The 26,152-nt window shown below is 39.3% G+C and overlaps 1 protein-coding gene across 8 annotated transcripts in view; it reads right to left on the bottom strand.

Moving 5' to 3' along the window:
* The window catches only part of AKAP7 (A-kinase anchoring protein 7), a 158,542-nt gene that overhangs the window by 23,650 nt on the left and 108,740 nt on the right, over positions 1-26,152 (bottom strand). For 4 of the 8 annotated variants that reach the window (XM_030316349.1, XM_030316350.1, XM_032593251.1 and 1 more), the window contains one exon: positions 22,960-23,028. The exons of 2 other annotated variants lie outside the window; for them this stretch is intronic. In XM_030316349.1, coding sequence (XP_030172209.1) covers positions 22,960-23,028 — 69 coding nt within the window. Of the gene's footprint in view, positions 1-22,959; positions 23,029-25,404; positions 25,845-26,152 lie in introns of those variants that run through there. 2 more of the 8 variants (XM_030316355.1, XM_030316356.2) reach the window with 2 other exon arrangements.

Below are 26,152 nucleotides of genomic sequence, written 5' to 3'. Positions count from 1 at the left end.
AGCACCAAGACTGAGTGGGAAACAGAAATAACTGTTCAAAGGTTCTTATGTTAAGCGTGAAGTGGCGTATTATTTGAAGGCACACCATCATAAGTTAAGAACATAGATTTTAAAATTCTAGAGCAACCACTAAAGTAAAAATGAAAAAGAGGCATAACTAATAAGCCAATAATAAACATAATATGGAATCCTAAATACTTAGTACAAAATTAAGGCAGTAAAAGAGGAGAAAAAAGAACAGAGAATTAAGAAGAAGCAAGGTGGGAGATTTAAACTCAGAAATGAGTTTGAACACAGAATGGGCTGAACAGTCCAATAAGGTGTTAAAAATTATTAATATGGATGAAAGATAAGAATAAACTATGATGTCTGCCAAAAATCTACTTCAAATATAAAAACACAAAAAGGTTAAAGGTAAAAGGATGGAAAATGATGTATCTATCACGCTAATGCTAGTTAAAAGAAAGCTAGAGAGTAAATAGCACACAAAGCAGATTTCAGAAAAAAGAGCATTCCCTGAGATAAAGAGACATTTTATAATCTTATGGAAATCAGTTCATCAAGAGGATATAAAAACCCTAAATGTGTATGCACCTAATAGCAAGAGCTTCAAAGTATCTGAAATAAAAACCAATGGAACTGAAAGGATAATAGGTTATCCACAATTAGAGTTTGAGATTTCAAGACCCGTCTTGTAGTTGACAGAACAAAGAAAGAGAAATACAGTAAAAATATATAAGACTTGAACACTAGTAACCAAATCCACCAAACTGACAATTTATAGAACACTCCACCCAATAACCACAGAACACACATTCTTTTTAGTATACAGAAACCTTTACAAAAGGAGATCAGGTTCTGAGCCATAAAACAAGTCTCAGTGAATTTAAAATTCTCAAACTCATCCAATGCATGTTCTCAAACCATGGTGGAACCAAATAACAAATCAATAATAGAAAGATGGAAAACCCCCCAACTATTTAGAAATTGAACAACACAATTCTAAATAATCCATGCTTTAAAGAAGAAATCAAAAGAAAATCAGAAAATATTTTGAACTGAATGAAAATTAAAACACATCAAATTTGTAAAATACTGCTAAAGCTATACTTAGAGGGAGATTTATACCATTTTATGTTATATTAGAAAATAAGAAAGGACTGAAATCAAGTTATCAAAGCTGCCACATTAAAAACATAGGAAAAGAGAAGAAATTAATCTCAAAGTAAACAGAGAGAAGGAAATAATAAAGATAATAGCAGAATGAAACAGAAAACAAATACACAATAGAGAAAAACCAACAAACCAAAGGTTAGTTCTTTGGGGGAAAAATTAATAAAATTGATTAATCTCTATCCAAATGAATCAGGAACAAAAAACAGGAGATACATATTACCAATATCAGGAAAGGGAAAGAGGACATCTCCATCAATTTATAAACATTAAGAGGATAATAAGGAAATATTATAAACAATTTTATGCCAATAGATGCAACAAACTAGATGAAATGAGCAATTTCCTTAAAAGAAACAAACTACCCAAATGTTCAAGAAGAAATTAATAATTTAAATAGCCATATTAAAGAAACTGAAATTATAGTAAAAAAAATATCTTTCAACAGATAGCTTCATTATTGGTAAATTCTATCAAGTATTTTACAAAGACATTTTACCAATTCACAAAATCTTCTGGAAAATAGAAGAGAGAACACTTCCCAATTCATTCTATGACACCCAAGCCAGACAAACTGTGAAAACAAATCTATAGAACAATATCCCTCACAAATAGAGACACAAAAACTCTTAAGAAAATACTGCCAAATCAAATATAGCAATGCATGAAAAAGATAATACATCATAACTAAGAGGAGTTTGTTTATTCCAGAAATGCAAAATTGAGTTAACATTTGAATATCAGTATAATTCACCATACTAACAGATTAAATAAAGAAATACAATCATCTCAATATTTTCAGAAAAAGAATTTGACAAAATTTAATACTCATTCATGACAAACATGCTTAGCAAACTAAAAATAGAAGGAAACATCCTTAGGCTTTAAAGGACTTCTATGAAAATCTACAGCAATGTCACACTTACTAGTAAAAGATGATTTTCCCCTGAGGTCAGAACAAGATAAAAATTGGCTCTTACCACTACTCCTCAGTGCTGTACTACAAGTCCTAGCCGATGCAATTAGACAATCAATCAATCAATCAATCAATCAATAGTAAAAAATTTTTAAAAAACCTTGATTGAAAAAGAAATAGTAAAATTGTCTTCATTCATGGTATATATGATTATCTATCTAGAAATCCTAAAGAATCTACAAAAATATGTTCAGCAGGGTCATAGAATACAAGGACTATATACTTTTTTAATAATTTTTTTAAAGATTTTATTATTATTTTTTTTTAATTTTTTTTCAACGTTTATTTATTTTTGGGACAGAGAGAGACAGAGCATGAACGGGGGAGGGGCAGAGAGAGAGGGAGACACAGAATCGGAAACAGGCTCCAGGCTCTGAGCCATCAGCCCAGAGCCTGACGCGGGGTTCGAACCCACGGACCGTGAGATCGTGACCTGGCTGAAGTCGGACGCTTAACCGACTGCGCCACCCAGGCGCCCCAAAGATTTTATTTTTAAGTAATCTTTATACCCAGTGCGGGGCTTGAACACACAACCTCGAGATCAAGAATCACATGCTCCACTGACTGAGCTAGCCAGGCACCCCACAAAGATTATATTTTTAAAAGTCAATTGTATTTCTATATACCAGCCACAAACAACTGGAAATGGAAAACTGAAAATATATTCTTTTTAATAGCATAAAATGTAAAATACTTAGGGACAATTCAACAAAATATATGCAACACCTGTACACTGATAACTACAAACTTCCTGAAATTAAGTAGGATCTAAATAAATGGAGAGATAAACTATACTCATTGATCAAAGGGCTCAGTGGTGTCCAGCTGTCAATTCTCCTCAATTGTTCTACAGATGCAAAACTACATCAATTACACCACCACCAGGCTTTTTCATAGCAACTGGCAAGGTAATTCTAAAATGTATATGAGGGGCGCCTGGGTGGCGCAGTCGGTTAAGCGTCCGACTTCAGCCAGGTCACGATCTCGCGGTCCGTGAGTTCGAGCCCCGCGTCAGGCTCTGGGCGATGGCTCAGAGCCTGGAGCCTGTTTCCGATTCTGTGTCTCCCTCTCTCTCTGCCCCTCCCCCGTTCATACTCTGTCTCTCTCTGTCCCAAAAATAAATAAACGTTGAAAAAAAAAAATTTAAAAAAAAAAATAATAAAATGTATATGAACATGTACTAGGAAAATGTACAAAGTACTAGAACACCCAAAACATTGTTTTTTTAAAAACAGCAAAGTTTTTTCAGACTTTTTATGAAGCTATAGAAATAGAGACAGTGTGGGTATTGGCATAAAAATAAATATACAGATCAATGAAACAGAACAGAAAATCCAGAAATAGACTCACAAACATATGGACAACTGGTTTTCTTTTTTTTTTTTTTTAATGCTTTTGAATGCTTATTTATATTTGAGGATGGGGGAGGGGCAGAGAGACAGAGACTGAATCTGAAGCAGGCTCCAGGCTCTGAGCTGCTAGCTGTCAGCAGCAGCTCAAACTCACGGGCAGTGAGATCATGACCTGAGTGAGGTTGGACGTTTAACCGACTGAGCCACCCAGGTGCCCCCCAATGGATTTTCAACATAGGTGCCAAGAAAATTCAACACAGAATAATCTTTTTAAAAAATAGTGCTAGGACCATGGTATAGACATATGTAAAATAGAACCATGGCCCTTATCTCACACCATATATAAAAATGGAATCATAATGGATCATAGACCTAATATAAGAGCTAAGAGTATAAAGTGTATAGAAGAAAAAATAGAATTTTTTAGTGACCTTGGGTTAGGCTAAGATTCATAAATAGGATCCCAAAAGCACAGTCTACCAAAAAGAAAAAAAAAAGGATAAATTGGATTTCATCAAAATGTAAAACTTTTAAGACACTGTACACTGTTAAGGAGGATGGGAAAAATATTTGCCAGACATGGCCATTAAAGAATGTGTATCCAGAATACAAAAAGAACTCCCACAACTTAGTAAAAGACAAAGAAACAAAGAAAAAAAAATGAAAATGGCCAAAAGAATCAAAGGGTTACTTCACAAAAGATATACAGATGGCCAATAAACATGTGAAAAATGCTCAACATCATTAGCTATCAGGGAAATGCAAATTAAAATCACAGTGAGATACCATCATTCACCCACTAAATTCAAAACTTAAAACATTGACAATATCAAGTGTTGGTGAGTATGTGAAGCAACTGGAACTCCTTCTTGGTGGAAATGCAAAATGGTATAGCCAGTTTGTAAAAACAGTTCGGAAATTTCTTATCAAAGTTGTTCTTATGAAAGTTGGCCATATTCTCGCCATGTGACTAGCAATCTCATTTCTAGTTAGAATTGAAAACAAGTGCAATGAGAGCATATGGTCACACAAAAACCTACACATAAATGTTTGTACTAGCTTTATTCATAATTTCCCCAACCTTCAACTGGTGAATGAATCAACAGGCTGTGGTACATCCACACAACAGAACGGTACTCAGCAATATGAAGGAATGAATTCTCATACATCAGCAACACAGGTGAATCTAGAATGTCTAATACTAAGTGAAAGAAGCTCCAGTCAAAAGACTGCATAATGTATCATCTCACTTTTATGAAATTCTGGAAAAGGCAGAACTATCAGCCCTGAAACACACCAGTGGTTGCCAGGGGCTAGGGACAGGAGCAGGGGTTGACTTTAAAGGGACATAAGAGGATTGGGGAGGATAATGAAACACTTCAGTCTTGATTGTGATGGTGGTTACATGACCCTACATGCTGATTAAAACTCCCAAAAGAGTGAATTCTACTGTATGTCAATTACACCTCAATTTTAAAAAATACTGAGAACAATTTCTTCCTCATGATGAGTGAAACGTCAGGGTCTACTGGGGCAACACGTAGACTTGTGGATTGGAAGTCCCTAGTGCCCTGTCATTCTTTGCAGTTAGCATGTGGCTGATAACAAAGATGATTCCCTCAGCTCCTCTCTCTGTTCTAAAACAACACATCTCAACCGCAATCTCTCAGTCTCTCACAGCTGTAGGCTTCAGATTGTTGGTTGCTTTTCTTTGGAATCATATTCTTCTGTTGTGCTCAGTATAAAAATTTGAAAAAATAATTTCCAGTGTAACAGGGGTGGTTTCTGAGCACAAATGAAACCCAAAACATTTTAATTCTCCCCTTCAGGGTACAAAACACGTATCATTTGTTCCAATCTGCTCAAAAAGAGAAAACTGAATTTCAACTGTTGTTGAAATCTACTTCCAAGGGGCACTGTACTCCCTGTGGGTTGCTTTACTCACTTGTTTTGCCTTGTATTGTTTGTAGGCTGTTCCCTATCATAAAATGCTCTCTGTTCTACAGAGCCCATGGTTTCTTTCTCCCTGAATTTTGATTCTTATAGTTGCCCAGGTTGGAATGTAAGAAGTTCTCAATATCCCTGTTCGCTCAGGACGACTTTACATCATTTTGTACAAAAGTGATTGGGAGTTGCCATTTAAGCAGTAATAAAAGCAGCAGAGATTTCCAACACGAGCCCTGGCACAAAGGAGTATTGACGGAAGTCTGGTTACCCTTGGAAAATTATTCTTGTGACAAAGAGGAAATAAATGTAGTTTCAACCATGTCAAAAGCATCAATTTTTAAAATAATCATGATCAACTTAGCACGGGTAGGGGGCTAGAAAATGAGCACTGCTTTGAATGGAAAAACTTATTATGTTCATGTAATTTTTTATCATCTACTTAAGAGAGTTTTACATAAAACTTAAAAGCACAACTAGCTGGAATTAATTTTCACTTGTATGAAAATGCTCACAGTAACATACTTTTCTTCCTAGGCTGATATTCCCAGCTAGGAGTTGCTTCAAGCAAAAATAAAGGTCACCTTCCTGATCTGAAGGCAACCAACGTTCACCAAGGTTAGATCAGCAGCATAAATGCTGCCATCCATCTAATCTGGGGATATAAATCATTTTTCCTCTTTTACAAGCAATAAGGACACACCCTGGTCAAAAGGTTCCGCCGGCTGAGAAAATTCCCATTGGTGCCAGGTCACTAACAGCCATTACAGAAATACTTCCTTCCATTCATTTAGATAACACTTCACACTTTTCAAAGTGCTTTCAGAAACATTGCATCTGGTCCTCCAAGAAGCCTCTTGAGGTAAAATAAGTGTTATTCTTCCCATATTACAAGTAAGAACAAGGAGACACAAGGGATTACACAAACTGTCTAAGATCACATAGAAGTGATGAAAATCTGGAGTTCTCACTCAAAATCAGGTAGATGAGTTCATCCAGGACACTCGCCCCCAGGCAGATACACCACAGCTATCTGGTGCCCCCGCACCCTGGGGAAGTGAAGGTATACAGGAGAGCACATAAATTGGGGGTTGGTTAATTGGGGGAAAAAATAGAAATTCAGAAAGTTTTGCTCTCAGGTTAACATTTTTAAACTAAACAATGGATATTGACGGGGCGCCTAGGTGGCTCAGTCAGTTAAACATCCGACTCTTGATTTCAGCTCAGGTCATGATCTCAAGGTTTGTGAGTTTAAGCCCCGTGTTGGGCTCGGTGCTAACTGCATGGCCTGCTTGGGATTCTCGCTCTCGCTCTCTCTGTCCCCCTCCCAGCTCACATCCTCTCTCAAAATAAATAAATAAACTTTAAAAAAAAAAAAGAAAAGCTAAGTAATGGATATTGATTAGGGTAGTATAATCCCTTCCCTCCATCTCCAAACTTTCCTTCTTCCCTCCTTTCATGTCTCTTTCCACATATTCAGCGAGCACCCTCTGTGTGATAAGCACTGCTATGCATACAGAAATGAATCCGATATGGGCCCTGCCTTCAGGACACCTGCAATTTAGCACAGGAAGAAACACGTGTTAAGAGAGAAATAAGAGATCGTGAACACTCAGAAGGAAAGATGTACAATATAGAGTAGGTACACACAGGACAGAATGGTCAATTCTACCTAGGGGAAAATATCAGAAGAAAGTCTCCTGTAGGAAGTGAGGCTTGAGCTGGATCTTCTAAGTGTTTCTCAGGGGGACCGGGGTAGAAATGATATGACAAGTGGAAGGGGCAAGACCAGGCAGCTTGCTCAGGTAACTGCAGAACTCAGACTAGTATAAACTGGGTGGTTAGTAGGAGGGATCGAGAATGATGAGACTGGAAATGTTCTCAGGGGAGACACCGTGAAGACTCCTGTAGGACATACCAAGTAATGTGCACATTCTTTCTTTCTTTTTTTTTTTAATTTATTTATTTTTGAGAGAGACAGAGACAGAGAGCGAGCCGGGGAGGGCAGAGAGTGAGAGGGAGACACAGAATTCAAAGCAGGCTCCAGGCTCTCAGCTGGCTGCACAGAGCTCTAGGCAGGGCTTGAACCCACAGACCGCCAAGATCATGACCTGAGCTGAAGTCAGATGTTTAACCGACTGAGCCACTCAGGCTCCCCACCCATAAACCTAATTTTTAAAGTCTGACCAGCGAAAATCCAGGGACACAGAACTATTTGGTCAGTGTATTCTGCTTGTGAATAGTGATCAATCTGTGGACCATATCTATCAGGCAATAAGAGTGGGTCAAACAGAGAATGTGTGATGTTAACGAAAACTTGATTATGATAAATCATTAAAATAAAACCAAGAGGAAATACAGTTTAAGGTCATCCTTGGCCATTCTTCAGGCCATGTAATAAAAATGAATACAGAAACTGAGTACACTTATGAGCACTGGAACCAGTTTCTCCAGCTGTAAAAGGGGACAGTCATCCTGCTCTGCTGTCCCTATAGACCACTGAGAGTCTCCAAGGGGGACAGTGTCAGTCCCTGAAGAGGGGAGAGGTGCCGAGAGGTGATATCTCCACTCCCCCTCACCACCCCCACTTCCTGACACAGTCTTCGCCTGTACTGCCAACTTGTGTTCATTAAACACAGTCTCGTTACTCATTTAAAAAACAAGACAAAACTGAAGCGTGGTGAATTCCTACATTTATTGCATTAGCCTCAGGAAGAATGACTGAAGAGGGTAACTTAGGATATACTTTTCTCTTCTCAATGACCTACGACTAGCAATTTACCAGAGGCTTTCAGAAAGCATTCAGACAAAAATCAAATGATTTTAAAGTTCCCTTTGGTGACATCCACTGCTCATTAAAGTTCTCTGAATATGTGAATTGTTACAATAGGAAATTCAACTAGCATAGAATGCGCTGATGGTACGTTAACATTAATTCATTTCTTGGGTCAGTTGATGTTTGCTTCCCAAGCTCTTGATCTCCAAGTATGAAAAACTGCTCCCAGCAAATAAGTCTCAGGTACGGGTTGGAAACCCGCTATATTTACCAGGGTGGACAAACAACAGTGTCACACTGGGTTCCTCTCCAGGCCACCCTAACGGCAAGCCTGATGTCACTGGGGAAAGCGGGGCATGGAGAAGATGGTTAGAAGAAGGAGATCAGAGAGGACCTTGGTCATGTCCACCACTGCATGTCTGTCTCTGCAGAATAAGCCAGAGCCTGTCCCTACGTACAGCTGCTTAGAATCTCTTCCCAGGAGCCTCAGAGGCTAAGGAGCCATGTTCCTTCATCACCAGCTTCTTCAAAGACCTAGGATACTACACACTGAGCCCCAAGCCTCTACGTATCAATGTTTTCATAGCACCTGACATTACTTTACTTAGCTGTAATCATCATACCTGTGGGTCCTTTTGATAATAATAAATCTACTTAATATTAAGTACCTATTATGTGCCTGGCTTTTTTCCCCACACATTTAAATCAAAAACTTACATTCTTATCACTCTTTTACCTATGAGAAAACCAAGGGTCAGAAAAGCCAAGAGACTTGCCCAAGTCTATACGCCTAAATATGGCAAAGCTGGGACTCAAACCACACTCTTGCCATTATACAAGGATGCTGCTCCTTACCTGTCAACTGGAAATGTATTTTTATGATACTTTCTATATCTTTAGCACTAAAGTGAGACTTCCAAGCAGAAAATAGTTCTAATGCTTCCTGTTAAGTTATAGGGTCAGAATGCCAGGACTAGAATCTTGGCTCCCCATTCACCAGCTTCGTATCCCTGTGAGATGTGCTTACCCCCTCTGAGGTACATGTTCTTTATCTGCAAACTCGGGTTAACAGTAGTTCTATACCATTGGGCTGTTGTGAAGATTAAGGAAGATAATAATACAAAGCACTCTGTATACTTCCCTGCTCATAGCAAATATTTATTACTGTTTTAGGTGAAGGGGATATTAAGAGCCTCTTTCAACTCATAAGGCTACAAGGCTATTTGTTTATGATTTCCCTGCTACACATCTCTATAGCAAACATGGTAAGAGTAACTTTCTCACTTTATACTATATATATATATATATATATATATACACACACATATACATATATATATATTTTTTAATGTTTATTTATTTATTTATGAGAGAGAGACAGACAGAGTGCAAGCTGAGGAAGGCAGAGAGAGAGGGAGACACAGAGTCCGAAGTAGGCTCCAGGTTCCGAGCTGTCAGCACAGAGCCCGACATGAGGCTCAAACTCACGAACTGTGAGATCATGACCTGAGCCAGTTGGACACTTAACTGACTGAGACACCCAGGCGTCCCTATACTATATATTTTTTAAAACAATGTTGGAGTGATTGCAAACAATACATTTATGCATTGTTCCTTATGGCTTGCATTCACATTCTTTTGCAACTAAATGACTTTCCTTCTTAGGTACAAAGAAGAACTACTGCTAATTAATCTTACAAAAGGCCTTTCAGCAGACAAACGAACAGATCACAGCTGAAACAGTGAGGGGCAGATGGTTTTAGGTTTCTAGATGTACCACACTGAATACGAGGCATTGAAACAGTTATTTTCTGAAAATCCCAATTGATAAAAATAATCACATAAGTCTAGTTTCTATGCAACCTTCCAGGAGCATGTCTACTTCAGAACGTGTATGATGCACGTGTGGTGGATGTGACAATTTTCGCAGCCTCAGCTTTGCTCTTGTTTTCCTAGTAGGGCCATTCCGTATCTTCTTCAGCCACATGCTTCTTTCCATCATTCATCTGTTCATCATCCCGTCTCAAGAAGATTTGAGATAATTAGTGGCAAAAAATATATATAGTAACAAGTACACTATAAGTAAAAAGTAAAAATCGGCACCAAGAAAAAACATAAATTGTCACAGCAAGAAAAGAACAGAGGGAAGTATAGATCACAGAAGTGCAGATCATGAGATCTGGGAGTTGGATTCTGAGCTTCCCAATATTGAGAATGAAAGGGGATGCACGGTGGTTCTTGTCAGGAACCGGAAGAGCACACACAGCACGGGATCAGTGACTGCTCCATTGCTGACCACCCCCACAGGGTTCCGGGCCACACGGACTTCATAGTGATTGGCCCCCAATCCTTTCCTCAACTACCTTCCGCCCTTCCTGATAAAAGCCGCCCACTTCACTTCTCCCCTTCGGATCACTGCTCATCTCACATTCTACAGGACTCCAGTGGGGCTGCTGGTCTACCAGAGCAACCACTGGTTCATACGGTGCCTGGTGTAAATGTTTTTAAGTGTCCCTTCCTCAAGACACTTAATTTCTAACTCTGGGAAATTTTTCATAATATACAGCTTTTATTAGGGCATGAAAGTACTTTATGCCATAATATATAAATTACAACATCTTTGATACGTATGATACCGTCCAAGGGTGTGGAGTTTATAACCTGTACCTTCCCTCAGATTTTATATATGGGGAGTAGGAAAGAGAAACGCATTCTTCTCAAATGCTGAACAGGAAAAATGTTCTCAAGAGCTGCTGGAAGTCACAGAGCTTGAGAGGGTGAGAACACAGAAGCTGCTGGAAGAGACAGATATGGAGGGCTATAATGCCCGTCAGTCAGCCTCAAGGTCAACTCTATCTACCCTACTCTTGTTGTTTGCAAGTGTGTGTCAGTAAGTTCTCCCTTTTAATAAAAAAAAGAGTAAATTTGCCTTGATGTATGTGACTTTCTTGCATCTGACCTCTCACTGCTTTGACTCTTCTGACTGACCTTTTCTATTTCTGTTCTGACTGACTGATTCCCAGATCCTTTTAAGAATTCCTCAGACTTTTCAGAACATTCCACAGACAGCTTTGACCTCCTGGCCTTCGTTTTTCCCTTTAATTTCCAAAGCTGGGAGACCACAGCTTCTCATTCCAAACATTAATTTCCACCTGGCTGCAGGTGTAATTCCCCCCACACCTAATTCACCAACCTGTCCCTCTATCATGCACTGACAGTGAACATCATTCATTTGGAATGAGAGAATTGGTGTAAAAAAATATTCACCAAAATTATATGTCGATTGTGTCTCAATAAAACTGGGGAAAAAAAAGAAATATTCACACAAAAAATCATAAGTAAGATTGGTAAGGTTGCAGAACACATAAACTTTAAAAGAGAAATTATTTTTAAAGAATTTCATAAACGATGAGTTAGTTTAAAAATAATTTTGTTCTCGGGGCGCCTGGGTGGCGCAGTCGGTTAAGCGTCCGACTTCAGCCAGGTCACGATCTCGCGGTCCGTGAGTTCGAGCCCCGCGTCGGGCTCTGGGCTGACGGCTCAGAGCCTGGAGCCTGTTTCCGATTCTGTGTCTCCCTCTCTCTCTGCCCCTTCCCCGTTCATGCTCTGTCTCTCTCTGTCTCAAAAATAAATAAACGTTGAAAAAAAAAATAATTTTGTTCTAAGTTTATTAAATTGATCTGGGTGATGGATTTTGTTAGAAAGATCTTAACAATTAGTTTCATTACTACTACCTATTTTTAAACTGTATTTCTTTTTGAAATAATGTTAAAACACAGCCAACCACTGTGTGCCAGTTACTAAACTATATGGTCCCTCAGCTCTGAACTCACCTTCTTTATTCAGCTTTATGATACTGGTGCTGGGAGCCAGCAAACGTATTCCTCCTTTGCCAGCTAGGTCTTTGATATGATTAGTACCCTCCAGGGTTGTATAGTTTACAACCTGTACCTGCCACAGCTTTTACTTATGGTTCTGCCAGGAAGAAGTTCCAGAGGGAAACTGGACAGCTGCACAAGGGGGAAAGGAACTCGCCTTTTGTGGTTTGCTCATTGTTCCTGGCAGTGTTGCCCCAGCTACAGCTCAGCCCCCGATAGTGGCTGCTCATTCCCGTTGGTTCCAGTTTTCACTTATTTCCCCACTCCTGGAACCAGCCTCACTGTATTCCCTCAGAGAGAAGAGCAAAGCAGGCCAGTGTCCGCTCCTTCGAGGCTAGAATCCCAGCTTTCCAGGGCCCATTTCTGAGTTCTGGGGCACCTTCTGGGAGACAGCAACCCCTCCTCAAAGGTCTGAGTCTCAGATCCATGAGATCCTTCCCCACGGTACCCCAGACTGAAAGTCACTACCTATGTTTTTTCTCAGTATTGCCTATGCAATACTTTATGCCTCCAAAATTTGTTTCATTAATTCCCTATGTGAAATCCTCTGTTAAAAATAACCAGTGTGGGGCGCCTGGGTGGCTCAGTCAGTTAGGTGGCCGACCTCGGCTCAGGTCATGATCTCACGGTCTATGGGCTCGAACCCTACGTCTATGCTGGCAGCTCAGAGGCTGGAGCCTGCTTCCGATTCTGTGTCTCCCTCTCTCTCTGCCCCTCCCCTGCTTGCTCTCTGTCTCTTTCTCAAATAATAAACATAAAAAAAATTTAAAAAAAAGTGTAATTCCAATTTGCTTGACCAGATCCTAAATGACACAAACTATTTCTTTATCTTCCCCACACAAGGTTGTATTTCCCGAAGACTAAGACATGAATGATAAAAAAAACAAACAGTACAAAGTCAGGAGCAGCTGAAAGGCTGTTTTTTTTTTTTTTTTTTGAAAAACTGCATATTTTATGAACATGCTTCTTATAAAACAATTTATTATGCCTTTGAATATTTAAATTTCGTATCGTTTCACATATACATCTTTTAGGTTCTATAAAACCTACAAATCTGCAAATTTAATTTTATGGAGAAGATTAGTGTATACTATACAGTATACAAATAGCATCACATTGAATTGTTACCTTAAATTTACTATACCCATATTAGGAAAATTAATTTAAATAAACCTAAATTTGGAAAAAATATTTTCATAAATTATGAAATTATAAAGACAATAGGCAACACACCTGAGCTTGTTATCTCTAGGGTTTATTGGTACCAACTCCCATTGTTACTACCGAATTCAATGATCAACATTTAATGTGATGCATAAGTACAACAGGATACCTAGACAAGAGCCCAAAGTTGTATATTACCTTTCTGTTTTAAAGCAAAGTTGTTGATTCCAAAGAAATTAGTTTAAAATAGTTGTTTAATGGTTATTATAAAATAAAAAATAGAGAGGCACACTTTTTTTTTCATAAAACTTTTGTCCTCCATTTAAGGTGGCTTAAAATTAAGAATTATTAATGTAAATTTGACTATGATAATTTCTCTCTGCTTTAGGACTCCATTTCAGTATCTTCATTATTTAAAACAAGAATTATTACAAGCATAATTAACATACTACTGGGTTTTATATATCTAAAATCACCAAAAGACAATGTGTAAAAACTCACACTCACTGTCCTAATTCTGCCCCACCGGAACCATACAGAATAATTCTTCTTTCCCTTCCATGTTAAAACGTCCTCCAAATATTTCAAGACAACTAATTCATCTGCCTTATTTCCTCCTAGTTCAGCAGCCATAATCCCTCAGCCTTCTTTTTTAAATTTTTTTGAATGTTTATTTATTTTTGAGAGACAGAGCACGAGTGGGGGAGGGGCAGAGAGAGAGGAGGACACAGGAGCTGAGGCAGGCTCCAGGCTCTGAGCTGCCAGCACTGAGCCTGATGTGGGGCTCAATATCACGAACTGTGAGATCATCCCCTGAGCCGAAGTCGGACGCTTAACCTACTGAGCCACCCAGGCGCCCCTCTCGGCCTTCCTCTGATGATGTGGTTTCCAGGCTCACCATCCTGGCCTACCTCCACGGGACACACTCCCGCTTGTCAGAATTCTAAATAAGGTCTGACGGCTATAGACCTACATAGAAAGTCTTAGACTAACAGATCATCTGCTTGCCATTTTATTAGCTATCATAAACATCAATCAAAACTCTGAAAAAGCTGAGCTTCACAGCTAACTTGAGCTGAATCTTTTAAATGCTTAGAAAGTGTTAATTTTCTTTTTTGCTCCAACAGTCAGATGTGAGACATCAAATTAACTTACGTGGCAAATGCCAACACCAACATTCTAACCACAAAGACAAAGGGGAGGTGAGGGGAGGGGCTGTGGAAACATGTAAAAAAGTAGGTCACCCTTTTCCATCAGATTCCTTCTTCCCTCTCCCATCAGCATTACCAACTAGGTGAGCTCTGTCTCTCTTGGGAATGTGAAACCTCTCTATCTCCTCCAAGCATCCTGTTTTCACAACACTTTCTCTCAGGCACTGTAATTTTTCTGTATATATATCTTAGGCTTACAAATGTCCTTGAATAAACTCACAAGTTTTGGGGGCAGTGTGTAGAAACAGAAAATTATAAACCTCACATACCTTTGACTCAGCCTTTGGTAAAATTAGTACCATGTATATCCTAGTTTACCACAGACTTTTAGGTTAAAACTATACTTGTTCTTTATATTTTCATCACAGAGTTCAGTTCTTGTCTATGCCTACTTGCCAAGGACAAAGAACGTGACTGTACAATGGAAAGGTTGCTTTCAATAGTTCTGGGTTCTGTTAACTTGTATCTTTGACATTATAAGTGTTTGCTGTAGGAAACTTTATTTGCTAAACTGTTTGTTGTAGAAACGGGGTTTGCCTGCGTCAGGCTGTAACCACTACCTGTGATGGGAGTCTGAGGCAACTTCCACTCTCAGTGGTAATTAACTCACTCTTGCTGGACTTGGCTCACGTAGCCGTGTAACTTCCCTGCTATGGAAGGGGTGTGGCTTTGTTCATTCCACTGAGAACACCAAGATCTTTCATCTTGGCTTTTTCCGCTCAGGGCATAATAAACACTGGGAAACAACACATCTCTTTTTAAAAAGTCATGGTAAATTAAAAAGAAGTCCTCCAACAATAGGGACTGTGTGTCATCATCACCGCACCTTGCATGACACCTGGCTCAGAGCTTTCCAAATGTATGGTGCTCAACAATACTAGTTAAAGTGCACGGAATACCTCCTTAAAACAGTTCTCACTTAAAGCTAAATTTCATTGCCACCAAAATGGAACATGAAGGTTCAGAAGAAATCAGAGTTTTCACTTTTTTTTTTTTTTGAGAGGTTTCACTTCTTTGACAGGTTTGTAAATATTTGTTCCAGAATGGGTCCTACTCTTACAGATACCGAGTGTCCTCTGTAATAGTATCTGAAGCCTTCTGGTTGCAGGTGACAAAAACTTAAGCCAGTTTAAGCAAAGAAAAAGGGGAGGATTTACTGCTTTACATGATAAAGAAGGTCTTCATCATGGTTGAACTCAGAGGTTCAGATAGTATCATCAGGATTGACTCTTTCTCTCTCCTTCTCTGGTCTCCTCTCTGTGCTGGTTTCATTCTCAGGAAGACTCCCACTGACTCCCTATCAACCAGCAGTCTTACGTTTACATTCTTTCCATGCACAACCCAAAAGGAAGATAGACCCTCTATCACATCTTAGGGAAGACCCTCAGTTAACTCTGCTTGAACCACATGTCTCTCCTAGGGTAGGGAAGTAAGGCATCCTGCCAGACAGACCTCTGGGAGAAGGGGAGGGAGGGCCTCAAAGGAAAAAAATGCTACACAAAGTCTACTCAATAATTCAAGGTCTGGAATTTGTAAGACCCCTTTTTCCCCTTCTGGGGATGACAGAAATAAAACCATAGTTCTGCCAAGCTGATTTTTAAGATGACTACAATTATATTGACTGGGTCTATTACATGCCCATCACAGTGTCAAGCATTTTACAGACATTAGCTTATTTAATTCCCATAATAAGTAGATATTTAAGATAAGAGTACAGAGGCTTAGAGAAGTTATATAGTAAATATTAGAACCAAAGACGTAAGCTGAGTCTGTCTCCAAAATCCCTCGCTTTCAGCACTGAGTTTTAGCGCTCTTCTAAGTTTCTTTTCAAAAATGTGTGGATGAAAGTTCAAAGACTTACATATTAGGACCAACTTAATTAACAAGAAGGCAATTATCTACAGAAAGTGATTTATCAGATGCCCTGAAAGAGTTTTACTGGTTGCCCAAAATTCCTCCACTAGAGATTATTTTGAACTAAGTCATTACTGCCGCTTAATTTATTTCACTATTTTACTACAAATACTTCCCAAGAGCCCTTGGGATAATAAGCCTCGTTAAAATGCAAATGCCCCAGGAAGGGGTAACACAGGAAGCTTTCTTCCATTAGCCAAAACCTTTATGTTCATCAGATTCTCCACTCCTTCTTCACATGGCCCTCACCCAGGAAAGAAGACACAGGGACAGGTCACATCACATTGCTCGACAGGGCATCTGGGTAGAGCTTACAGCAGCCAGTGACTGCACTAGAGGCTGGAAAAAAATTCTACAACCTTTGTGCTCCCAATGAAAATTACTCAGTATTTGATCAGACGATCCAGGGAAACTGTAAAAATGGTCTGAGAACAGCAACAAAAAGAAATATAGTTCCTCTATAGCCGATGAATTAGCAAAGGGAATCAGGGAGTTAAGACAGGAATAGTAACTATGAGAATTTGCACTAATGTTCCTATACTTAATTTTAGAAACATAAATCTCTTGGGTATACATTATTTAGCAAAGGAAAAGAAAAATCTAGTCTTTAGTGACTATGGTTAAATTCTTTAGATCACACAACATTACAGGTGTTACCACAATATTACCCACAGGGATCTTATTCAAAGTGTAGTCTCAGGTTACACAGAGCACCACTGGCTTCTCTGTGCTTCGCTGCTTCAGAAAGGGGGCAGAGGATACTGAACTTCCTGGAGTCCCAGCCTCCTCCCAGCTTGTGGCCCCACGCACCCCTAGAGGACTGTGACAGAGAACTCCTCCGAACTCTTGGCTTTGAGCCACGTCCCCTCTCAACTGGGACGCTTTGGAAGCATTTAGTTTTCAATGGTTTCACTTCATAAGCAGTTTTCCAAACGATCCTCATGTAGTACCTGACACGGAAAGCATTCAATATGTGAAAAAGAAGGGGGGGGGGTGGACAAGAAGGAGGAGGAGAAGGAGAAAGAGGAGAAGGAGTGTGGAAGAGTGGGAAGAAGAAAGAACTGTATTCTATCTATACTATGTATTTCCTAGCCTCTTAGTTCTACAGGACAAATGGGGAGAAGCTGAATAAACTTTCAAGACCATGGTAGTTCAACCCCTTCCTAAATAGAGGAAGTGGGGTCCAGAGAGGTTAGTAACTTCCCCAGTGTCAGACAGGATGTTGGTAGCAGAGCTGAAGTTGTCGCCCACATCTCCTTACTCCCAGTCCTGTGCTCTTTCTACAGGAAAAATTTCACACCAAGGGACGGGCCATATGTTTTCAATAGGCAACAGCAGAAGCAGAGCTTTGCTGTGTCCCTGTGTACAAAACATTTCTACAGGCAAGGAAGGAAAATGAATGTTGTCCACGGATGGGAGGCTCCCTATCACACGTTTCCTGGGACACATGCTGTGCCATCTCAGTGAGACCACATTAAAATGCTTCTAGCACATTCAGTAACCAAGTTCTTTATAGGTTATAGCATTAACCAGCGTCATTTCAAATTCTGTACTCTGACAGACTGATTTATACTCAAGTTTTCTCATACTCGTAACAGGAAATGTGTATCATTCTTGTCATTAAAACATTTAGAACATGCCTCCTCTGGGTAACACACTATGTTAACCTCAGGGGCTATGAAGAGAGGTATGTGACAGGGGCTCTGAATACGTGGTACTTTAAATCTGTGAGGCGGTGGAATACACATATGAAACATAACCTCAAAGTTGGTGCATCTCAGTGCAAAGAAGAAGAGCAAAGGATAAGCCTGTAAGGTTTCTAGGAAGCCGTCCAGAGATTTTGGAAAGTCTAAATACAGACTTCCCTTAGTGTAACTGAACAACATCCACCCTGGCAATTAAGGCTCAAAAATATACGTATTCACAAGACATGAAATGAACACTGTTTACCTCATTAAATATTAATGTAATATCATCAAATTCCAAATCATCAGAAACAAACTATCTTGAAATCTGGCTCACATGTATGAAACAAATACTATCCTGGTAATTCATGCCAAACAGAAAAACTATATTGAGAAATATTTCATATATAAAAGCAAAATATGTATGAACTGTTTTCTTGTTTTTTTTTTTTTAATTTTTTTAACGTTTATTCATTTTTGAGAGACAGAGAGGGACAGACTGTGAGTGTGGGAGGGTCAGAGAGAGAGGAAAACACAGAATCAGAAGCAGGCTCCAGGCTCTGAGCTGTCAGCACAGAGCCTGAGGCGGGACTCGAACTCACGAACCGTGAGATAGTGACCTGAGCCGAAGTTGGACACTTAACCCACTGAGCCACCCAGGCGCCCCATATGCACTGTTAAAACATATAACCTCCCAACAAAAAAGGGTTAGGGCTGGATGGCTTCACTGGTGAATTCTACCAAACATTCAAAGAAGATTTAATACCTACTCTTCTCAAATTCTTCTAAAAAACTGAGGAGAAAGGAATGCTTGCAAACTGATTTTATGAGGCTGCCATTACCCTGAGGCCAAAGCCAGGCAAGAACACCATAAAAACAGAAAATTACAGGCCAATACCCCTGATGAACATAGATGCAAAAATCCTCAACAGAGTATTAACAAACCAATTCACAAATCCATTAAAAGGATAATATACCATCATTAAGTCAGATTTATTTCAGGGATGCATGGATAGTTCAACATCAATCAATGTGACATTAACAAAATGAAAGGTAAAAATCGTATGATCATCTCAGTAGATGCAGGAAAAGCATTTGACAAAATTCAACATCCATTTATGATAAAAACTCAATGGGTATAGAAGAAATGTACCTTGACATAATAAAGGTTATATACATGACAAACCTACAGCCTTTAAGACCAGAAACAAGACTAGGATGCCAACTTCCCCCACTTTTATTCAGCACAGTGTTGGAAGTCCTAGCCAAAGCAATCAGACAAGACAAAGCAATAAATGGTATCCAAACTGGTAAGAAAAAAGTAAAATTGTCACTATCTGCAGATGACATGACATTTTATAGAGAAAACCCTTAAAATTCTACCCAACATTATTAAAACTAATAAATGAATTCAATAAAGTTGCATTACACAAAATTAAAATACAAAAATCTGGGGGGCCTGGGTGGCTCGGTCGGTTAAATGTCTGACTCTTGGTTTTGGCTCAGGTCATGATCTCATGATTAGTGAGTTTAAGCTCTGTGTCAGGCTCTGCACTGAGAATGCTTGGAATCCTTTCTCTCTCCCTCTTTCTCTGCCCCTTCCCTGTTTGTGTTCTCTCTCTCTCTCTCTCTCTCTCTCTCTCTCTCTCTCTGTCTCTCAAAATAAATAAATAAACTTTAAATAAAATAAAATACAAAAATCTGTTGCATTTCTATACACTAATAACAAACTCAGAAAGAGAAATCAAGACAAAAATCTCATTCATAATTCCATCAAAAAATACCTAAAAATAAACTTAATCAAGAAGGTGAAAGACTGACCTGTACACTGAAAACTGTAAGTCATTGATGAGAAAACTAAAGAAGACACAAATAAATTTAAAGATATTCCACACTCATAGACTGGAAGAATTAATATTGTTAAAATGCCCAAATACCCAAAGCAATCTACAGATTCAATGAAATCCCTATCAAAATTCCAATGGCATTTTTCACAAACCAGAACAAATACTTCTAATGACTGTTAGAACCATAAAAGACCACAAATAGCCAAAGCAATCTTAGGACAAAAGAATAAAGTTAGAGGTATCACACTCCCTGATTTCAAACTATACTACAAAACTATAGTGACCAAAACAGTATGATATTGCCATAAAAGCAGATACATAGATTAACAGAACAGAATGGAAATAAACCCATGCAAACAAAGTCAATCAGTATATGACAAAGGAGACAAGAGCACATAATGCAGAAAGGACAGTATCACCAATAAATGGTGTTAAAAAACTGGGCAGCTAAATGCAAAAGAAAGGAACTGAACCACTATATAAAAATTAGCTCAAGGATTAGACTTGAATGTGAGACCTAAAACCATAAAACTCCTAGAAGAAAAGACAGGTGGTAAGCTCCTTGACAAGTGTCTTAAAGATTTGGTTTTAGATCTGTCTCCAAAGGCAAGGGAAATAAAAACAAAAATAAACAAGTGGAACTACACCAAACTTAAAAAGCTTCTGGGGAAAAAAACAAAAACAAACAAACAAACAAACTCCTGAACAGTGAAGGAAACCATCAACAAAATTAAAAGCAATCTATTAAATAGGAGAAGACCTCTGCTAATTATATATCCCATAGAGGCTAATATCCAAAATATACAAAGAACTCAGACAACTCAATGGCAATAACAAGATCTGATTTAAAAATGGGCAGAGGGGGGCGCCTGGGTGGCTCAGTCGGTTAAGCGGCCGACTTCAGCTCAGGTCACGATCTCGCGGTCCGTGAGTTCGAGCCCCGCGTCGGGCTCTGGGCTGATGGCTCAGAGCCTGGAGCCTGCTTCCCATTCTGTGTCTCCCTCTCTCTCTGCCCCTCCCCCATTCATGCTCTGTCTCTCTCTGTCTCAAAAATAAATAAACGTTAAAAAAAAAAATTAACAAAAATGGGCAGAGGATCTGAATAGACATTTTTCCAAGGAAGACATACAGATGGTCAACAGACACATGAAAGATGCTCAACATCACTCATCATCAGGGGAATGCAAATCAAAACCACAATGAGATACCACCTCACACCTGCCAAAATGGCTATTATCAAAAAGACAAGAAATAACTAGTGTAGGTGAGGATGTGGAGAAAAAGGAATTCTCATGCACAGTTGGTAGGAATGTAAGTTGGTGCAGCCACTATGGAAAACAATAGAAAGTTCCTCAAAAAATTAAAAAATAGAACTACCATATGATCCAGAAATTTCACTTTTGGGTATCTATCAAAATAAACAAAATCACTAATTTTGAAAACATACATGCACACTTATATTCATTGCAATATTATTTATAATAGCCAAGATTTGGAAACAACCTAAATATCCATTGAGATGAATGGATAAAGAAGATGTGGAATACACACACACACACACACACACACACACACACACACACACACAGAATACCAGAATACTACTCAGCCACAAAAAAAGAACGAAAGATAACCATATTACAACAACATGAGGGTATTATGCCATGTGAAATAAGCCAGACAGAGAAAGAGAAATACTGCATGATTTTACTTATATGTGGAAGCTAAAACAAACAAAATAAAACCCAGACTCATAGATAATAGAGAACAGACTGGTGATTGCCAGAGGGGAAGGAATAGGAAAGTGAAATGGGTGAAGGGTAACAAGAGGTACCAAATTCCAGCTATGATATAAATAAGTCAAGGAAATATAATATACAGCATGGGGAATACATATGGTATTAACTTTGTACGGCAACAGACTATAATTATCAGTCCCCAATGTATGTCGAACCACAATGTTGTACACATGAAATTAATTAATATAATATTTTAGGTCAATTATACCACAATAAAAAGACACATACTTGTAAACTTAAAATATGTGTCTTGTTGAAATACATACTGTTTTATTTTCAGTATCACAGAATATCAGGGTTACAAAGTAACCAAGTTGCCAATATACCCAGTTATTAGCTCTTCTGTTCACCCTTCACAACATTCCTAGAATGGCTTCTCATCCTATGTTGAATACCTCCAGTGACAGTAACTACTAGCTTATGGGGCAGTATGGTTCATCTTTGAACATACATCTATTTCATTCTACATAAAATCAATGTACTTCAAAATGGGAAAATCTGCAATAGGGAAAGAGCAAGTAGACTGTTTTCTAATTAGTTACGGAAGTGTCTGCCTTTAGTTATTAAGTTTTCCTTTGAAGTCTACTTAATGAGATTGATAAAGTACAGTGGTCAGTAAGGCTGTACAATAACATTCCTATTCATGGACATCCCCTTCAGGAAACTCACTATGAGAAACTAGGCAATTCAGAGAAAACAGGAGTTATTATAAGAATTCACCAAAAACTACTAGATTGAGAGTATATACAACATCTGTTCATCCTACAATATCTACAGTATGTTTAATGTTAAGTATGTTCCTGTGTAGCAACAGAAAGAATTGGTCTTGCAATGAATGCATTTGTTAATCTTGTAAGAAGGATGCATTTATTATCAGTACATGCTATTCATTATGGCCCAAAAGTATACAGTTTAAGAAAATGTTCATTGCTGGGATTTAAACAAAAAGGGTGTAGTTGCTTTGTGCTGCATTAATTGAAAAATAAACCATTTTGGGTTCTACCGTACTTGACTATTCACCCCATTACCAAGATTTCTGACTATGTACACAGTTAACTCCACACAAACTTAGGTCCCTGCACAACTAGTTGATTAAACAATCATTTTGTTTGCTATAAATAGATTAAAATAGCACTAACAAACAAATTAAATGGGAATACTTTTTATGCACCACCACCACCAAGGGTAAAAGCAGGCTAAAGCAGCAGTGGGAGGGGGAAGGGGGTCACTTGAATCTTACCACTTGGCCAGCTGGGTATATCCTTTCTGTACCTCTGCAGGACGGTAGAGGACGGGCTTTCCAACTCACCTGTGTTTTGAGAATGACATCCACAAATTTAAACTTTCACCAAGACCTCGTTCAATTCTCCATAATTTGAGCTGCCCTAAGGAGGTATATTCCAGAGCCATCATCCTTTACAGCAGAACTGAAGGATGTGGGCATTTGCATTTTTGTGCTGTGTCCCTAGTAGGTCCCCACTGAGTTTGTTGGCTCAGCGCAGGCTAACAAGGCTACTAGGTGGGGACACAAGGACGATTAAGACACAGGAGGTTACTATACAATCAGAAAAATGATGGGCCCTCCCAAATGTCTATTGTGGATTCTTTTACATGTTATCAACACAACTTATGGACTCACTATCTACAGTTAGTGCTAATTTACTTGTTTCTTGAGGCATGCTGGCTAATGAATTCTCTAAAACACTTTTTTTTCCAAGTCCCCTTCGTAAGTACTATTAGATATGTGTTACCAGCAGCACAGCAGTGCCTGGCCAGAGAAGCTTCTCTTTAGACCATCCTATAGCAGACAAATTAAACACGGCGTCAGAAAACAGCTGATGGGATGTGTGATGATGGAGTGTGGAGCAGATCATGAGGAGAAAAAACAGTGAAGCAATGTCAAAATCAAAGACAACTGCAAGAATGGTGGGGGGGGGGGGGCAAAAGGTCAGCAGCAGCGGTGAGGGCAGAGGAGAGAAAAGGGGTGCAAATGCATTGATCCCAGACGTAATCTGCACTTCTGAACTAGAACTTCACTTCAGACAGTGTCCTGTCCTCATTTTCTTTTTATAATTTTGGAAGTTGAGGAAGTAACCCCCAAAAGCAGTATATACCACCTCCTATCAAGCTACATTAAGCACTTACATAAAATACAAGACTCTGCACCCCACAATTCCAGATGCGAAAGACAGAGAAGACCAAATTCCTCAATGAGGTGAAAGTTGACTTCTGTTAGCACCAAGAAGACTGCTTACCCAGGGGGAAGAAGAGAAACCGAATACAAGGAAAGCAGGTGTCGAGGGAAAATGTGGAGCAGTGGAATAGGAAGTGGGGAAAGGTAAAGAAGGATAGGGGAGAATTCACTGTCCCTACATCTGTCCACACCACAGTGTTTCAGATGCGGGTGCTGTTTAAGCAATCAGTCAATCAACCATAACCCTTGCGAACTACAAATAAATCATTCTGACAACTACCTGGAAAGTTTCAGGCTGTCACACTAATGCCAGTGCTCATTGTTAAAAAATGAACAATTCTGTTGTAGACTCATCTCGGGTTTTTAAATCAGGTACCGTACGATGTCATTCTCACAGGTAAAATTTGCAGCACACCTATTGGCTCTTGTTAATAATCAAATGCTCCAAAGTCTCCCAACATTTATTCCAAAGCATTCCCAGAAGATTTCTTGTAAAAACAGGCTTATTTCTCAAGTGAACAGGACGCATATTAATTTTTTTTCAAAACCTGTCCCTGGCTGGTTTCCAGAACAAGCAGCAGGACATATAAGACAGATGTGGACCTTTGATTATCTGAACCAGATATCAGGAGATTCTATAGACTTACTTAAATCTATTTAAGCAAAGCACTGATGTGACAGAAATATGGCTGCAAATTTGGTTAAGTATGACCACAAAAAGAACTACAAATTCAGTATTGGGGGGGCAACTAGTGTAAGCCAAATCCTATTCAGCACACTAAGTAAGCCAAAACGTAAGGGAGTATGCACAACCCAGTGAGGAAAAAGCAACTATGCAAGTGTCATCACTTTAAGTTCTGTTTTCTAAACCGTAAGCAGATGTTGAATCTGCCTGACACTGGCTTAAAAACATTCGTGAGGTTCTTGCTGGGAAGCAAAGCCGCATCACTTGCTTGGAGTGGCCTCCCAGTTACACCTGAATCCCCCTCCACGGAGAACAAAGCGGAGGACACGGGAAAATAGCTGCAAATGTGTAATATACGTCATTTTAGACCCAGCTTTACTTCTCTGTCTGCTGTTATCGAGCACTGCTCCCAAAATATCCCAAATTCAGATAAGAAAAATGAAGTCTGGCTCATACAAATATATCAAATCACAAGGCAGTGATTTAAAGAAAGTCAAAACTCAACTCTGACTCTAGATAGTGTGATGAGAATGAGCTGTGGGATTCATCGAACCGCCGAAAATAAAAAAAGGAGTTTTCACTATTTTGTATTTTTAACGTAGCCATTTGTAAATGTACTTTTGTCAGTTAATTATCAACTACATACCTACCCACCCTTTTCAGAAACGCACTTGAAAAACCACAGTTGTTCTGTTACCTTTCCCATAAGAAAAAACAAAAAAAACAAAAAAACCCCAACTACCACTAGAAGACAACCACACAAAACAGGCACTCGGGATTCTGCACGGCACAGTCACCACACTTACTGATTTTTGCCTCCTCTCTTGAGAAAGGAAAGCAGCAAAGCTGGCCCATGGCACTGGTGCTGTCTTTCCTTCCCGGTGCTCTTCTCCCTGGGTCCCCCAAATAGAAACTGCAGTTTGGACCGCGGTCTGCGAGCACGCCCTGCCTATTCCACTCCGAGGAACGGCACGCGTGGCACGGAGAGCCAATGCACAGCCGGCAGAGAGAAAGCAGAAGGCAAGTCGCTGCGGCGGTGAGCAGGCAGGCTCCACCTCCGGGTCCCCAGCCAGAGGCGGCTGCTCCGGGACCGGGACCCGCGTTCGGTGAACCAAGGGGCCATACGCTCCCCCGATTCTCACACAACTGAGAGCTCCCAGCTGCCCAGCCTTAGATGAGAGCCGCCAGCACTGTCTGCGTAACCGTGTGTATCTTTAAGAAAGATAATCAAGGACAAACCACGCCGAGTCGTCCTCTCTCCTGCAGACAGAGTAATTACACAGAGAAATGCAAAGACCAAAAAAAAACCAAAAAAAAACAAAACAAACAAAAAAAAAAAAAACAAAAAACCAACCCAATCCCTTCACTTTCTGTCTGCTATTTAAGGAGGAAGAGCTTTCTTTTATCCCCAGGAGATTTTTGTTTCTTTGTTTTATGAATAAGGAACCTGACGTTGCACAACACTGAAAACCCAACTTGAATGAAGTACCACTAACTACCCCACAAACTGCACAAACTGGAGAAATGACGGGGGAAATGGGGGTAAAAGAAGAT

Source organism: Lynx canadensis, chromosome B2 (assembly GCF_007474595.2).
Source record: "Lynx canadensis isolate LIC74 chromosome B2, mLynCan4.pri.v2, whole genome shotgun sequence".
Classification (NCBI taxonomy): Eukaryota; Metazoa; Chordata; class Mammalia; order Carnivora; family Felidae; genus Lynx; species Lynx canadensis.
The sequence above is the reverse complement of the archived record's forward strand: the minus strand, read 5'-3'. Positions and strand labels throughout refer to the sequence as shown.